We start from the raw sequence: 18,036 nt of genomic DNA, 5'->3' as shown, positions 1-18,036 counted from the left end.
AGTAGACAAGTTGTATTGATAAAAGCTAGTGTTTTGGGGTCTTATTTCTAACTTAATACCAAGTCTTTGGTATTTGACTTACAGGATGAGAGTATTTTATAGGAGAGAGGATAATACTATATGAAATTAGGAAGAATGTAATAGAAAAAGGATTAAGATCTAGGTAAGTAGGAGTGTGATGTTTTTGGAAGTGAGAGGGAAGTGACGGTAGGTAATGAAATAAATTATTTTACAACTTTTTATTTCCACTGTGATTTTTTTTTTTTTTTAATCTGCCACTGGGAAGTCTAAAATTTGATCTGTTGCCATGGACATCTGTTTTTTTCCCTTCTAACAGGTCGTGACAATGCATGTGAGAAGACTTCATATATGTTTCTGCGGAAGGAACTTCCTGTGCGACTCGCTAACACCATGAGAGAAGTCAATTTATTGCCTGATAACTTACTTAACAGGCCTTCAGTTGGGCTAGTACAGAGTTGGTAAGTTAAAAAAGAGTTGACTGTGTTAGTGTAAAACTAACGTGTTGCTTTACTTGTAGCTCAGCTTGAATTGTCTTCAACTGAAGTCTGTTTTCTGCCTTGAATTGTTTATAATCTGACTTTCTTTTAAAATGAAGTTTCATTTTTCTTCTGTGTGATGGTAAGTAAATACTCTAATATGGATTTTGGAGATAAGAATTTGTAAGTTAGTCTCCTAAGTTAGTAAAAGCATACTGTTGTCTCCCAGATAATTAGAATCAGTTAATAACTTCCAAGAAAAAGCTTTTTAAATGTTTTACTGTATTGCATCCGTGGCTTCTTGAAATAGCTGTTGTTTCTCCTTATTATTCCTTTGTCAAAAATACTGGAAGAAATTTTGTACCTTGTCCTTTTCCCTGCTAATCTTTAAAAACATAACCTGGTATTCAGTGGAAGTTACTGAACAGGACAAAAATCTGCTGTTGTCCAGTAAGTAACAATCTCCTTTGTAGTGACTAGTGTATATCCAAAGTGATTGAAAGTCATGTCATTTTTTCCACAGTAATTAATATTTAGCCAACTTGCACATTCAGTGAGGTTTGGAGACTACTGCCTTGAATGTATTAAGCTCTAAAAAATTCATAGAATATTCATTGTCTCTCTACCTGCAAATACTTGATCCAAAGAATTCATGTAAAAATATCTTTGCAGTATACAACAATTTTCACTTGGTGAATAATGGCTTATCTAACTGTAACAGCAACTAACGCTGTAGGCTTCTGTTAAGAGCGGTCATGGCCCTTGAGCCAAGAAATTCCACACTCATTGAATGTTAACTGCTGGATTTGTTCTTGTATTTATCAATCTTCAGACTTAGAAAATATAAATTAGGGTATATGATATTATGTACTTTGGTTTAAGTATGTTTACCTATAAAAGGTAATACTAGCTGTCTTGATGACCACTTCAAACACAATGATGAAGTGCTTCAAATGAATGTAAATGCTGTAGAGCCACACAGTAAAAATTACTTTGAGGTTAGGTGTCAGCTTGCAAGGTTTGAAGGCTTGTATCGTGTGGCAGATGTTACTGGAAGCTTTTATGCCAAATAGGAGAGTGGATAATCTGCAGACCTTTTAGGCCTTTCTAATCTGGATGATTTTTGAAGACGTCTTTAGTGAAATGTGGACAGATAGGTGAATGAAGAAACAAAAATAATTTTTACATAATAATTCTTCTAGTCTAAATACATGTTCTGTGGCATATACCTCTGCCCTGTTAATACAGTCAAGCAACATTTGGATCAGTTCCAGCAAAGGACCTGAATGGATGTGTAGAGTGGATACCCCCTTCAGAATTTTTACTTAGAGCTTTAAGGACTTGTGGGAGGACTTAAGGCTACAATAGATACTACTGCTTTAAGAAAGCACGTCTGCCTCAAGTGTATTAGAATATATGATCACTGTAAGATCCTTGTGCAAATCATGTTTTATATGATAATGTGATTTGCACTATCACAGCTGTAGACTGGTAGCTTTCTGTTAACTGGGCCAAAATATCAGACTCAAACATGATGAGTAAGTCCAAGTGGACGTCCAACCCAGAGATGGAAGTGTGAAAGAATAATGTTTGTCGTAGTGTTCTTCTAATTTTGATCCTTAGATAACTAACTGTTTTTGTGGAACAGAACATCTGCACTGAGATTATGCAAGAATATTTTTGTGGTCTTGCATCAGAAGTAATAAGAGTAACTGTGGCATGTTGTTTTCCTGCTAATAGATGTGGAATTTAAAGAGCTTATTTCTTATTTTTCTCGTTAGAGGTTTTTAATTGCTTTTTAAAATTTTTAGCTGTATATTCTAAATTCTTGTGATATAATGGTGATGAACCTTGGGTAAAATTAACTCTTGTCAATTAGTTTCTAAAAAGTCTTAAAGTAGTTTTATTAACTTCAGTGTGAATGACCTTGAGTATTATGCAGCTATGGTCATAGCAGGTTTTGAAATGTGTTTGTAATTTCCTAACATGAAGTTTAGACATATCTAGAGAGAGATGCCTGAATTTTATGCAGCAAAATAAATTAATATAAATTTAGCTGTTGAGCTTTTTGGTGAACTAGTAAAATGAAGAAACCTCTTGTTGATGCGGTAGTTTGATACTTAAATAAAAATATATTATTTTTTTTTCAGATCAGATTTTATGATCCTTTATTTTTACTGTGCCATAGGTTGAGGAAGCTTGATAATTTATTAGTAATCAAACAAAAAACCTAATGTACATGTGCCACAAATGAGCAAAGACATAATTTAGTGCATTATTCACTTTAATCTGTTTCTTTGCTAATTTTCAGTAATTTATGTAGCCACAACCATATTGATGATTTATTTACACTACCACTTTGTACCAGAAGCTTGTGTTTTTGTGGTTCTGGTGAGACTCCAAATTAGCTGGACCTTAAAAATTTGATTTCCCAGTCTATTCCTTAATGTTGATATGCCAAAACATACAGACATCTCCTCATCTTTAAAGTAGGTTTTATTGAACTTTTAGAGTAAGGTGGCTCTGTAAATAGGTGGAACTTGTTTTTGGAGGAGTAAGAAAACAAATTAACCCTGCCTACTGTACAGTGCGGATCCTTTCCCATCAATCCTCTGCCGAATCAAGCAGTAACATTCTGGCCTGCATGAATGTCTTAGTTCCTTATAGGTCGCTTGGGCAGCAACCTCATCTTGTCGCTTCTGCAAATATGCTCCCTGCTGCAGGCAAGTCCTGTTCCCTTCTTGGTTCTCTAATCCATCTTCATGATCATGCTGTAGGCACTTTGCTTGCTGTACTGCACTCCTTGACTGCCCTGTGCCGCCTAACAAATTGTACAAATAATATCTTGATTTCTCTCAGGAAACATGCTGCTTTTTTTTTTTCCTCATTCTTTTATGGGTTCCTTAGCCTGATGTGTGCAGCAATGAGGATAGGCAAGGTATCACAGAATGAGCAAAAAAAAAGACAGCATTTCAGCTTGTCCTCGGGTATCTGTCCGTGTTCAAGTTTGCAACTTAGTGTATGCATGGAGTAGCAAGAGAAGGAATAAAGTGAAACAAAATAGTAACACAGTTAATACAGTCAGGCGTGAAGTGTACTAATTCCAAGTAATGGGCAGATAAACAACCAGCCTGGTAGGGATCAGCAACTTACTTTCTGTTTTTCAAAGTTAATGGGCAGCTTCCTAGTTCCAAAGAAGAGGGCCTTTTTAGGCCAGCTTTCAGAGGACGCTCTCTAGCTAAAGTGCACTTCAGGTAGATTAGTGAACATGTGGCAGAATTGCATAATAAAGGATATAATCACTAATGTGATGTGCTGAGGAGTTACAATAAAACCTTAAAGTGTATGTGGTCAGAGCTTGTAAAATATCTAAAGTGAGTGTGAGGCTTGCAAAATATGTTACTCAGTCATATTTAAAATTTCCAGTTTAATTAACCTCAACCAAATGTCCATACTTTTCTTTAGTACTTTTCCCTGGAAAAGGCTATAAATCTCAATTTATCTCCTGGAGAGACCCATTAAAGTAGTTTGGGGATCAATAATGATTAGTTTTCCTCTATTTTACGGCTTTGGTGGTAGAGATATTCTAAAGGAAAAATCTTAGTGAAATACACATAGAGAAAAAATAAAGGTATCTTGAACTTCCAATTAAAAAAACATAAAAAATCTGGAGTTGATATTGTATGTATTTACAGTCATTTCATCATTTCATGTATGAAATGTGCCATTCTAAAATTATATTTGGCAGACTAACAAGAATTCAGTCTACTCAGAAGTAATTAACAAAAGACCAAGGCAAAGAGTGCTTGTTCTTATGTTAAAACCAAAAGAAAATTCAAGGAAATAGACTAATTGTATGAAAGGGAGTGACCTTTTTTACATACAGTAGCTATTGCAGGAATGAATGCATTGCTGACTGCTCACTGTTAGGTAGGTGGTGGTGAAGACAATGTTGTTAATATAGGAATATAGGACTGTTGTCAGAGGATGTAGGGAGACCATAAGGAAAGCTAAGGCCTCCTTGGAACTAAACCTTGCTAGTGAGGTCAAAGACAATAGAAAGGGCTTCTTCAAATACATTGCAGATAGAACTAACACTGGAGGCAATATAGGCCCACTGCTGAATGAGGTGGGTCCCCTGGTGACAGGATATACAGAAGGCAGAGGTGCTGAATGCCTTCTTTGCCTCTGTCTTTACTGCTGCAGACTCTCCCCAGGAGCCCCAGATCCCTAAAGCCTCAGAAGAAGTCAGGATGAAGGAGGACTTTGTTTTGGTAGATGAGGACTGAGTTAAGGATCAGTTAAGCAACCTGGACATCCATAAATTGGTGGGTCTGGATGGAGTGTACCTGCGGGTGCTGAGGGAACTAGCTGAGGTCATTGCTAGGCCACTCGCCATCACCTTTGGAAAGTCTTGGGCAACAGGACAGGTGCCTGAGGACTGGAGGACAGCAAATGTCACTCCAGTCTACAAGAAGGGCAAGAAGGAGGACCTGGGTAACTATAGAGGTGAGGTCAGCCTCACCTCCATCCCTGCAAAGGTGGATAGATGATGGCAGGGTGGTAGATGTGGTTTATCTTGATTTCAGTAAAGCATTTGACACTGTCTCCCACAGCATCCTTGTAGATAAACTGAGGAAGTGTGGTGAAGGAGTCAGAGTTGTGGTCAATGGGACAGAATCTAGTTGGAGGTCGGTGACTAGTGGAGTCCCTCAGGGGTCAGTACTGGGACCAGTACTATTCAATATTTCCATCAACAACCTGGATGAGGGAACAGAGTGTGCCCTCAGCAAGTTTGCTGATGACACTAAACTGGGAGGAGTGGCTGACACACCAGAAGGCTGTGCTGCCATTCAGCAAGACCTTCACAGGCTGGGGAGTTGGGTGGGGAGAAACTTGGTGAAATTCAACAAGGGCAAGTATAGAGTCTTGCATCTGGGGAAGAACAACCCCATGTAGCAGTACAGGTTGGGGGCTGACCTGCTGGAGAGCAGTGTAGGAGAAAGGGACCTGGGGGTCCTGGTGGACAGGAGGATGGCCATGAGCCAGCAATGTGCCCTTGTGGCTAATAAGGCCAACGGCATCCTGGGGTGTATTAGAAAGGGTGTGGTTAGTAGGTCAAGGGAGGTTCTCCTCCCCCTCTATTCTGCCTTGGTGAGGCCGCATCTGGAGTATTGTGTCCAGTTCTGGGCCCCTCAGTTCAAGAAGGACAGGGAACTGCTTGAAAGAGTCCAGTGCAGAGCCACAAAGATGATGAAGGGAGTGGAACATCTCCCTTATGAGGAAAGCCTGAGGGAGCTGGGTCTCTTTAGCTTGGAGAAGAGGAGACTGAGGGGTGACCTCATCAATGTTTACAAATATGTTAAGGGCGAGTGTCAGGAGGATGGAGCCAGGCTTTTTTCAGTGATGTCCAGTGATAGGACAAGGGGCAGTGGATGCCAACTGGAACATAGGAGGTTCCATGTAAACATCAGAAAAAACTTCTTTGCTGTGAGAGTGACAGAGCACTGGAACAGGCTGCCCAGGGAGGTTGTGAAGTCTCCTTCATTGGAGACATTCAAAAACTGCCTGGACACGTTCCTGTGTGATGTGCTGTAGGTGACCCTGCCTGGCAGGGGGGTTGGACTAGATGATCTTTCGAGGTCCCTACCAACCCCTAAGATTCTCTGATTCTATTGTTAAGTATTTATCTCAGATAACCACAGCTATAAATTTCTATATAACCAAGTTTTTACTTATTTTTTAAATTTTTATCTGTTGGGGGGGAGTAAATTTTATGTAAAAACTGGAAATCACAAGTGGATAAAAGGAAGGCATATACAGCATTTGTAGCTTTGAGTTTTTATTTAGAGACTGGGGACAATGTACAAGGTATTACAACATCACAGGTTGAGGGATGTGTAGTGATAGTAATTGGATAGTGGGTTAGATTTGTAGACATAAGGTTACTTTTTTCTGGCTTCATTTAGTGAAGGGACTGGCAGAAATAATAAGTGAGGGAAGAAATTTGAGTAATTTAGATTTGAAGTTAACCTGTTCTCTGAGCTGATCCCTCTAACTTGCTGGATATGGTGCTTGTGCTAATGAACTGAACTTCTAAAGTAATACCAATTTAATTTAAAATCAGAAATAGACATATAAATATTGTTAACTCTAAAGGAAAAGCATTGCCCATTTCCAGAGTTTCTTCATCACCACAGAGATTAAAGAGAAATTTCTTAGCACATTTATAAATTTCTTCAGTTTAAAGCATTTCTTTTGTGTAGTTTTCCTTTGTTTCAGAAATTCTCAGTTCCTCATTGGTGCTGTGTTGAGTCTGCAGCATAATGACCTCAAAAGTTGTTCTGCTTGCTGGTTGCAGTGAAGACTGGTGACAGTGTTTGGCAGCATTTTCTGTTTGAGATCTGCTTTAGTCTTTTTCTGACTCAGAAAATAACTTCCTGCAGTAGATGAGAGAAACACTTGGCTTGTCCCTGCCTGATAGTCTAATAAAAGTGCTGATCCTTCAGTACAGGAGTTGTGATGTTTGTTTATTCCAGGTGCTGCGATGTTTGTTTATTCCAGGTGCTGCAGTCTTAGGACCAGTATTTCAATAAACTAACAGAGTACAAATCTCAATAAAGTGTACCAGTAATAGTAGGCAACTTATCAAATCCACACAGCACACAAACCAAGTATCAGCTGCCTCCAGTACCAGAAATACTCATTGCTGTTTTATCCTGAACTTCAGCACAGGATTGCTGATATCTGAGATTTTTTTGTAGGAGGTTTGTAGTAAAAAGCATCTGCTGTGTTGCTTCTCAAGTGTGATGGTTGTCCTGGATCATCAGAAACAGAAGTTTCATAATATATGATGGCAGATGGGGGTGAGCATCTTCCTATTAAACTTCTCTGACTTACTTTGTGTTGAGAAAAGCTGTCATTTTTTTCACAACACAGGTTTGTTGAGTCATCTTTCAGATAGGAAGCTGTCTAGACTCTTCAATCTGAGAAAAGAAGGCTTGTCTGAGCAAGTGGGCAGATACCAGTACCTAATGGGAGAGAATGAAGATGAGGGAGTCAGACTTTATTTTGCTCACTGACAGGCAAGAAGCAATGAATAGAAATTAAAGCACATGAAATAACATCTGAACATAAGAAAAAACATTTTTACCGTGAGAGTGATCACACACCACAAGAAGGTTGCCAAGAGAGGCTGTGGAGCCTCCACCTGTGGAGATACTCAGAACTCAAGAGGACACCATCCTGGACAGCCTGCTCTAGCTGAACCTGCTTCATCAGGGAGGTTGAACTAGATGATTTCAAGGGATCTCTTCCAACCTGAATGACTCTGTGAATCTAAATTTCCTTGAAAAGCTGGCTTGCAGCCCTGGGTGTTTTGGTAGGCAAAAAAAGCTATTGTTGCCTTTATGAAAATGGACATAGAAGAATGGACCTGAGGTGTGGAGAAAAACAAAGAGAGGGCGAGGAAAAAAAATAAAGACCTCCACAAAACAGGGAGAATAACAACAGAAAATAAAGTAGGAAAGGATTTCAGACCGGGAGGAAGATTTGAGAGGTTGGTATGCAGGAGCATAAAGAGTAGTGCGGTGGTTGCTGGCAAATTTGCTGACACTTGCAGCATTTAGTCTAAATTTTATGTAATACGGGAAACATGTGATTGTGTGTAGGGTACATGTGACAGTTCATAGTCTGCCTCCTGGCATGCATTGTGCCTGTGCTGGAGACATCATAGTGTTTTGACCTGCTTACTGGTTCAAGTCATGGCTGCCTTGAGTTTCACGTTTGATGCGCATCTACAGCAGCTTCCAGTTTAGTTTTTTCTGAGAAGAACCTGATCTTAAGTGCCAAAACCACTTTGCAAATATAATCAGCATGGATTAAATGAAGATTATTTGGCATTCTTTGGAAAACCATACTACAGGTTTAAATTTGAAAATAAAAATGCTAATGTAGACATAGTAATTTAGTGGCAAGAGATCAACTTGTATTTGAGGAGTAGAATAGGATTCCTTCACAGAAATAATGCAGGTACTTTTTGCGTAGATTACTTTTTCTGTGTAGAATCAAATAAATATTTTGCCTGATTTCTTTTTACCACACAAATTGAAGACAGCAAGTATTTATTTTATTATAAAGGAAGATCTTAGCTTTCTTGTTAAATTGCAACCCACAGCATGAGGGAACTGGTCCAGTCTGACAATGCTGGTGGTCTTAGGTTATATGGCTTTTTAAATTCCTAAATGTATTTGCAAGAAAAGGATGCTACATGAATGGTACCCTTTTCTCTATTCACAGAAAATGTCCAGAAGGCCAGTTTCCTCTTTGAGGCAATTATGGATTAAATTACTTAGATATGTTCTCATTACCTGTCAAAGAAATAGTGAAGGAGGTAGCAAAGACTGATGGTGTAGAGTCAGGTATTCACTGGAGGCAGAGCAAAGCTGGACACAGGGATGAATCTTAATTATTGCTTCTACATGACATTGCCTGGTTTGGCAAGAAGTCAAAAGCTCATCTTGCTGCCTTCATAGAGCCAAACTGATGATGCCCTGAATTGCCTCAGTGCCTTGTCCGCCACTTTCCGATCTTTCATGTTGGAGTTTCTTTGCTGATTGTTTGTTACTGTGTTTTGCTCACTATAATAATGGTACTTCTTTCCCATCCTGAACCCATTATTAAGCTGACTAACCTTGAATCAGATGAGGCAGATGATGCTGAAAAACCCATACCTCTTTGAAACGAAGGAGTAAGGGTGATCGTAATTTGTTATGCATTGTCTTGCATAAATTCAGAGAGTAAAGCAGCTTTTTCCAGTGTGAATTAATAAAATGAGGGTGCATACGAGGACACATTCTCAAATAAGATTAGTTCTTATTAGCTCTTTCAGAAACTTGGTCCTTTCTCTAGCTGATGGTCCTGATTCTTTCCGTGCCTCTCTGTCTTCATTATTCGCACTGTCTCTGCATAGTTAGAACTTCTTCAGTATCTTTCTAACTGCTACATGTTGCAGTTTTCCGGAACTCATCTTCAGCGGGTAGTAGGCTATGGCTCCTAAAGCTACTGCCTGTTCCCTGAAGTGACCCTAGGCAATGTCTTCAGTTCCTGGCAGTGTGGTGTGATGATTGTTGTAAACCGGTACTATCTCTTTGCAGTGATGAAGCCATGATTAAGCCAATTTTCCTTTTACTGATTTTTTTTTTTTTTCTTTCAGTAAGCTTTCTTTTAACTAGTAGCAGGGTGGTCCTGGTAACAGTGGAATGTTTTTCTAACTGCTGGGTCTTCACGATCACATCTTTACTCTGCCAGCTCAGACGGCACAGGGAGATCTATGACCCCCCCCATAGGAGGCTGAGTTAGACAGACAGCAAAACTGGCCAGAGATATTCCATCTCATATATCTACGTAAGCTCAGAAGAAGGTCAGAGATCACAGAAGACAACTTCCTTCCTGCTTCTTCTTCCCTTCTCTTCCGTCCATGGCCGGCGTCTGGGGAGGACTCCGTCCATCCATCACCGTCAACCCCCAGGATTGAGCTCTCCTGACCCTCATCACTCTGTGCTCTCTCCAGCAGCAGTATAGAATTTTTCAGGGCTGTTTGCAGCTAAGGAGAGTGCTGTGGGAGTTGCTGGGGACGGGGGGAGGCAATAGGGGCTTTGTACATTTCCTGAACATATTTGTATATAATTGTATATATTTTCTTTTATCACTAGTGTTTAATTAAAGCTCTGTAGTTCAGTTTTCAATCCAGCCAAGTCTCTTTTTCTCTCTCTCCTTCCCTACCTGGGTGGGAGGGGGAGGGGATCAAGAGCATTGTTGTTGAACCCAAGTCAAACGGTGACACAGTGTTACAATAACGTGGTTTATATAAAATAGAGTGTACTGGTGGTGTGGTTTAAGCCTAGCCAGCAACTAACCAACACAGCTGCTCGCTCACTGCCCTCTAGTGGGATGGGGGAGAGAATCAGAAGGGTGAAAGAAAACTTGCGGATTGAGATGAATACAGATTAATATGTAAAGCAAAAGCCATGCACACAAGCAAAACAAGGAATTCATTCACTGCTTCCCATTGGCAGGCCATCTCCAGGAAAACAGGACTTTGTCACACATAATGATGACTTGGGAAGACAAATGCCATCACTCTGAGCACCACCCCCTTATTTCCCCAGCTTTATATGTTGAGCATGATGTCATATGGTATGAAATATCCCTTCAGTCAGTTGGGGTCAGCTGTGCTGACTGTGTTTCCTCCCAGTTTCTTGTGTACCCCCAGACTACTCGCTGATGGGATTGTATGAGAAGCAGAAAAGACCTTGACTATGTGTGAGCACTGCCCAGCAATTACTAAGAGTGTGAAAGGTGTACTTCTCTAGAGTACTGTGGTAGCTGGTAGGATCAGTTTGGTGTGATCTTGTTATTATGGTTGGATTTCTCTCAGAGGAGTGTGGGAGCAAACTAGCATCTGTACAGAGGGGATGACCAGGAAATCAAGATCTAGGGATGAATTAAGTTACATGATATTAGAGACCTACCTGAAGAAAAGGAATGTTGATTTGATGCACTAGGGGATTTTGTCCCTCTATTCCAATCTGGTGAGACCCCCTCTCTGGAGTACTGTGTACAGCTCTGGGGTCCTCAGCACAGGAAAGACATGGAGCTGTTGGACCATGTTCAGAGGAGAGCCAAAAAGATGGTCAGAGGGCTGGAACGTCTCTCCTATGAGGACAGGCTGAGAGAGTTGGGGATTGTTAACCTGGAGAAAACTCTGGGGAGTCCTTATTGTGGCCTTTCAGTTCTTCGAGGAGACTTACGAGAAAGATGGGGACAGACTGTTTAGTATGGTGTGTTGTGATAGGACAAGGTGGAATCGTTTTAAAGAGAGTAGATTCAGACTAGATAAAAGAGAAATTTTTTACCATGTGGGTGGTGAAACACCGGAACAGCTTGTCCAGGGATGTGGTACATGCCCCATCTCTGGAAACGTTCAGGGTCAGGTTGGACAGGGCTCTGGGCAATCTGATCTTGTTGAAGATGTCTCTGCTTATTGCAAGGGGTTGGACTAGATGACCTTTAAAGGTCCCTTCTAACACAAACTATTGTGTAATTCTGTGATTCATACAGCAGTTTTCCTGAACATGGATTGTAGGATCATAAATAATTATTTTTAACTTTATATAGATATATGACTATATATATAAATTATATGTAAATATATATATATAATGTTTAACTTTTTATATTGGAGTTTCTTTCTTTCCCCTTGTTACATTTAATTTTAGCCTTTGCAGAGATCTGTGTGCTATGCTTCTGTTGTTTCAGAGGAGTTTGTAGTATTTTGATTTTAAAAAATTCAAAAGTAATTTAGATTTAAGTATTTGAACTAAGTATTTATAATTTTTTCTTATTTCAGGTACATGCAGAGTTTCCTTGAGCTTTTAGAATATGAAAATAAAAGTCCTGAGGATCCTCATGTTCTGGATGAGTGAGTAATTTATTTTCTTGTGAAAGTTCATTTAAATATAATCAGTCTCAAGCAAGTGTTTGTGCTATAGGATAGTAGTGGTCTTATTTATAAGGTAGAATTTGTGCAGCAAAGGCTGAAATTGTAATCAGGAGCAGAATGCAGGAATTTAAGTACTTTTGAACAGTTTATTTTGCATTTGTATAATCTGATAGTTTAAGAAATGACATTAAATACTTCCTCTAAGGCTATATTGAGAGCATGTGATAATATACTTGTATATCTTATGACTAAAATGTTGGTTTAGTATATGTTGAGCTTAGTACTCTGTTGTATATAAGGTATATTAATTAATTCAATGTGACATTCTTTGTTTTTGTCTAAAATATTTGTTAATGGACTTAAATTATTGATTTTCACCTAGCTTGTTAAACAATATTACTTATGTTTTGAGAAGAAAGGAATGCTTAGTCAATTTTTTTAATTAACAAAATCATATTAAAATTATCATTAGAGTGTTTCCTTGAAATTCGAATAGCAGTCACCTTTGGTTTTGAAGATTACTTGCAGGTTTTTTATTCTGTTGATTAGTTTCCTTTAGAGTAGCTTGTCTTTTAAACTAGAATTTCTTTTTAAGCTCTGGAAACGTTGCCTGGTTGAGCAGTGCTTTACAGGATATGTTTCATAAAACATCTTGTAGTCCAATAAATGCAGTTTCTGCAAGATGTGACATGTGCTGTGTAAGAACAGCGCTTTGTCTTTAGTTTCAGATACATTAGCTGCTGTGTTACGATAGGTTAACTAAGCATTTTATTAGATAATGTATTTTAGACGTTATGCTCTTTTCATTGTGGGCATATTATTTGAGATCTTTAGAATTTATTGTTTAAGTATCAAGCAATACATGCAGGAGGCACTAAAGTGCACAAGTACCAAATTCCCTACATGTCAACTGCAGAAGAATGGATGTATGTATGGATAACACACTGAGCAAGTCAATTGTAGTGCTGTTGAACAAAGGGAAAGAAACTGCTTTCTCACTGTGAGGCCTAAGCTGGAATACGGTCTTCAGTTCTGGCTACTACCTATTACAAAATTAAAAACTACATGGACAGTATTGTTGTGAAAGTGAAAAAAGTTAGAGACGCCAAAAAAAAAAGTCACTGTAATAAAGGATGATTGGTTGCTCTAAGCGGAGAATTAAAAAGTAGCTGATTTTTGTTGAAGTTGAGTTTGTATAGAGGGCAAAAAGTATAAATTCCAGTATTTGTGAGACCAGACTGAAAAAGACCATTTCAGAAGGCTGTTAGAGCATCCCATTTTAAAAGCTTTTAAGAATAGATTTCAGCTTTCAGTGGTGTTCTAGGCTTGCTTATTCTGTACTGGATAAATTACATGAACTTTTCAACTACCTCTAGCTGTTACATTTTGTGATTCTGTATTTACAGCCTGTTTGCTGATAGGATTGCTGTTTGTGACTAGTTAAGCAGTAAGTGATCCTACTTGTTGCCTTCGGAAAGGCAAGGCGACCTGGTTCAGGAACGGCACGGCGACCAACCCCTGGTCGCTCGGTCCATATGCACACAGACACCAATGTGGTGGATGGCAAAATGGCGTTTATTGCCATGCGGCATGGCATTATATAGCTTGAGTAACGTCACATCCGTTTTGCTTACATCACAGTCTATACACTATTGGCTGTCCCGAGGGGGGGGGAGGGCCCTGTCTTTCCGTACAGCACGAGATCTTCCGGCCGCCAGACCCTGGCTACACCTACTACTTGACTTAGAACATTTTGACTGGGATTGACTTACCAAAACTTAGGTGTCTATTGCCTTTTTAGAGATCATAAGCTGTCCTAGACATGTACGTGAGCCTGGCAAATTAAGGTCGTATTAAGCCTATAATGTCCTGGATGTACAGGTGGAGGCAAGGTGGTATGTAGCTTTTGGCACCATCTTAGATGTTCTGTATTGAGATAAGTGAACTTCAGATTTTTATGGAGTCCAAGGTAGATCACAATACATATTTTTTTTAAAGGTTGATGAATAGTCTTCTTGGAGATCTGTTTTTAGAGTCTGTTCATAATTATCAAATTAATTATCTGATTCTATCATATGGATAACAAGCATTCTTGACATTGTTTCATGGCAATTGGAAATATTGATTGAGATGCTGTGTATTAGTATGATTTACCAAGTATTTTATGATTAACCAAATCTTTATTCATTCAGCATAATGGTTTGTTAAAATCTTTGAAATCTTGCAATGATTGTACTATATGTAATTAAGTACATATAATAAGGGTGTTGGGAATTTTTTGCTAACTACTGAGGTGATAGTCCAGCTAGGGACTTTAACAGTAAGAGTAATCTTTTATACTGAATTTGGCATCTGGGAAGAAATGAAAGATGCATTATCTGATTACTAATCAAATATATTCTTCTTGACAGTATTGGGTAGGCTGCCTAAGATTATGAAATAATCTATGCAAGTCATTTATTCCTAATTTATGAAGGTATGCCATTTAACTGGATATTGAGATGTAATTAGGAGTTATTTTAATATTTTTGGCAAACTGCGTCTTTCAAAAATACTCTTAATTACATCCATATTTATCTTGTAATAATCCACAGATAAATCTAGCAAATTACTCAGCTCCTGTGCTAGTATTCTATGTTGCTGCTGTCTAGCCCTACCCTACTTCTATGTCTTATGGTCAGAGAAGTATTGGAAACTCTAGTAGTTAGTTACATTTCAGTGGAAGAAAGCACATACCATTTGTGTTTACGTAACACATTTCTTTTGTAATTACGTGTATAATTTAATACAGAATTTTAACCATTATCTAGGATTTGGTGGGTAGTGTCTTTAGGGGTATTTGAATAGCAATAGTACTTCAATCAGATGGTTTTGTTTAGGGAAGGACATGTAGAATTTCATTCTGTAAGGTATTCTCTGTCCTCTGAAGTGGAGTCTTGTTCTAGCCATATCTGCAGTGTTTCTTTGAGTACCTTGCATATAGTAGCATAGAAAGAAGGGTTGGAGCATTCTGAAGGAATTGGCTGATGTAGTTGCCAAACGACTGTCCGTGATACTTGAAAAGTCACGGCAGTCAGGTGAAGTCCCTGGTGACTGGAAGAAAGGACATGTTACTCCCATATTTAAAAAGGGTAGAAAGGAGGATGCTGGGAGTTACTGACCTATCGGCCTCACGCCTGTGCCTGGGAAGATCATGGAACAGACTCTCCTAGAAGGAGGCACATGGAGGACAAGGAGGTGATCCAGGACAGCCAGCATGGCTTTACCAGGGGCAAATCCTGTATCAAAATAAATGTGGCCAGAAGATCAAGAGAGCTGATTCTGCCCCTATACTCTGCCTTGGTGAGACCTCACCTAGAATATTGTGTCCAGCTCTGATGCTCCCAGCACAAGAAAGATGTGGACCTGCTGGAACGTGTCCAGAGAAGGGCCATGAAAATGATCCAAGGAGCACCACTCTTATGAGGACAGGCTGAGGGAGTTGGGGTTGTTCAGCCTGAAAAAGAGAAGGCTTGAGGGGAACCTCATAATGGCCTTCCAGTACCTGAAGGGGGCCTACAGGAAAGCTGGGGAGGGTCTTTTTACAGGGGCTTGCAGTGAGAGGACAAGGGATAATGGTTTTAAGCTGAAAGAGGAGAGATTTAAGTTAGAGATCAGGCAGAAATTCTTCAGTGTAAGGGTGGTGAGACACTGGAACAGGCTGCCCAGAGATGTTGTGGGGGCTCCATCCCTGGAGGTGTTCAGGGGCAGGTTGTATGTGGTTCTGAGCAGCCTGTTCTAGTGGAAGGTGTCCCTGCCCATGCAGGGGAGTTGGAACTTGGTGATCTTTAAGGTCCCTTCCAACTCCAAACATTCTGTGGTTCTGTGATTCTTCAGCTTGTAATGTCCTTCCTTGTTAGTGCCCTGTGTGGTATCAGATGACTTACACATTTCATGATGGCCTCCATCTCTTCTTCCTTTAGCTTAATTAGTATGACAAAATTTGAGACTTGCCTGGATGGAAGAAATTCTACCCCAGTACTACCCCAGGAGCTTTTCTTTGGAGCTAAATGTGGTGTCCACCTCAAGGATGGGTTGTTTGGGGTTTTTTTGGGTCTCAAGCATTTCTGTGATGAAACTGCTCAGAGAGACTTTGGTTGCTTTATTACATTTGGTTGTTTAGCAGATGTTACAAAGACTTACTACAACGTCACCAGGTTCTGTTGCTGTCAGTAGTATGGGTGTACACCGAAAGGTCAGGTTACTTTGACATTTTTCTAACAAAAATACCTTTCCACAAGCTGCAGAGCAGTCAGGTGGAAGTCTTTCCACAGTTTTCTCAGAGTGTGATTGCAGCAGTATTAAGATAAGGTCTCCACACTTGGTTGAAGCTGGCAGAAGTGTTAGGAATTTCCCATGGTGCCAACATGCATCTGGATAAACACAAAGAGGCAGAAGTTGATTTTTAAAAATTGAAGGGTTTGTAAAATGTGCTGTTTATATGTACTTACAGAGAACACTTACTCCCACGCACTGTACCTGTGAGTTTCTTTGCTGATTTTTCTCTTTGTGGCACTCTCATGCAAGATGTGTGTGGGAGTGTCCTGGAACTGACAGCAACTGAAGTAGTAAACTGACAGTATGTCTAGAATTAAGACAAGTGTAACTTAGTAAACAGTAATTTCTCATCTGTCAAACAAACTGCCTTACATAGTCATTGTGGTTTTGAAAACACAATACACTTAATTTTGAAAAAAACAGTCATTGCTAAAAATTTTTTTCAGAGCTATTCTGGAGTATAGCACACCGCCCCCCCCTCCCCCCAGTCCCAAGAGCATTAAAAAAATTCCTTGATATGGTCTCCCACAGTTTGAGTACAATAAAAGCGTTGTGTCTTTTATGGTTGTGTGTGGGTAAGGAATGAATGGAAAGATTAAGGAAATGTGTTTTGATTTCTGCCCTGCTGCTTTGAAACTTGCCTGTATGCTTTACTGTTTGTCTTTAAAAGCATCTGCTTGATGGATGCACTTGAAATTTAACTCAGTTTTGAAGATGGAACAGAAGGTTTGTCTCATTGCTGCAGTAATGAAGAACTCATTTATAGAGTGTGTTTGTAAACTAAGCTTCAGCTGTGATTTGCTGGTCTGTAGCAGATGAAACTCCCAGCCCTTTGGTTGCCCTTGGGCATGCTCTGTGCATTTAAGCACTTAGTGGGATGTCAGTGAACAGTTTGTCCTAGTGGAGCAGGCAGGCATCATGTATATATTGTGGATAATGGAGGTATTTAAAACAAATAGCAAAGCTGTCAGCAAACAGCAGTTAGTAGAGTGTTGTGAGTTGTCTTTCAGATAAGTGTTGGTAGCTCTGTTTTTAGCTAGTGTCTTGTTGCTCTGAAATAGAAGCAGTGTGAGAACAGCAGGCAGTAGTCTTGTCTCAAAAACTAGCATCAGATCTCAGTGGTTACAGATCACATGGAATTCAGACTTAATAAACATAAAGAGAGTCTACAAGACTTTTAAGCGTTAAAATATTTTAAGCTGTCCAGTGAGCAAGATCGATAAGCAGTCATTCTGTGCTGCGATAGTATATAGAATGGGGCTTTATGCAGTTAAAACTTCCCCTTTTCTGTGCAATAAAATAGTGTTGAAAGACTTCTGAGTTGTTCGTTAACACATAAACAAAAACCAGTGGTTAGACTGATGATGATGATAACACTGTAAAAAATGAATCCTACATTCCTTTGAAGCTGGCAGTGTAGAGCGGAAGAAATAATTTTTAAAATATAGCACTTGTTAACAGTGGTGTAGTGTACTATCAAATGGTTGTCTTGGCTAAGTGGTTGTGAAAAGGAAGGAAGTGTTTGCTTTAAATATGGGGACTAATTGGTAGTCTTTTTTACTTTTGGTGGTCTTATTGTTCTTTCCCTTGCTCATTGCAGGGGGATTGGACTAGATGACCTTTAAAGGTCCTTTCCAACCCAAACTATTATATGATTCCTTCCTTAGCTGTTGTATGTTTTACTTTTGATACAAATAATATATTCTCAGTGTTCATTGT

At 39.3% G+C, this 18,036-nt stretch overlaps 1 protein-coding gene across 1 annotated transcript in view; it reads left to right on the top strand.

Moving 5' to 3' along the window:
• The window catches only part of PDK3 (pyruvate dehydrogenase kinase 3), a 61,332-nt gene that overhangs the window by 21,154 nt on the left and 22,142 nt on the right, over nucleotides 1–18,036 (top strand). The window contains exons 2-3 of the mRNA XM_051608245.1: nucleotides 338–479; nucleotides 11,908–11,979. Coding sequence (XP_051464205.1) covers nucleotides 338–479; nucleotides 11,908–11,979 — 214 coding nt within the window. The remainder of the gene's footprint in view (nucleotides 1–337; nucleotides 480–11,907; nucleotides 11,980–18,036) is intronic.

Source organism: Apus apus, chromosome 1 (assembly GCF_020740795.1).
Source record: "Apus apus isolate bApuApu2 chromosome 1, bApuApu2.pri.cur, whole genome shotgun sequence".
NCBI lineage: Eukaryota > Metazoa > Chordata > Aves > Apodiformes > Apodidae > Apus > Apus apus.
This window is presented reverse-complemented; position numbering and strand designations above follow the sequence as displayed.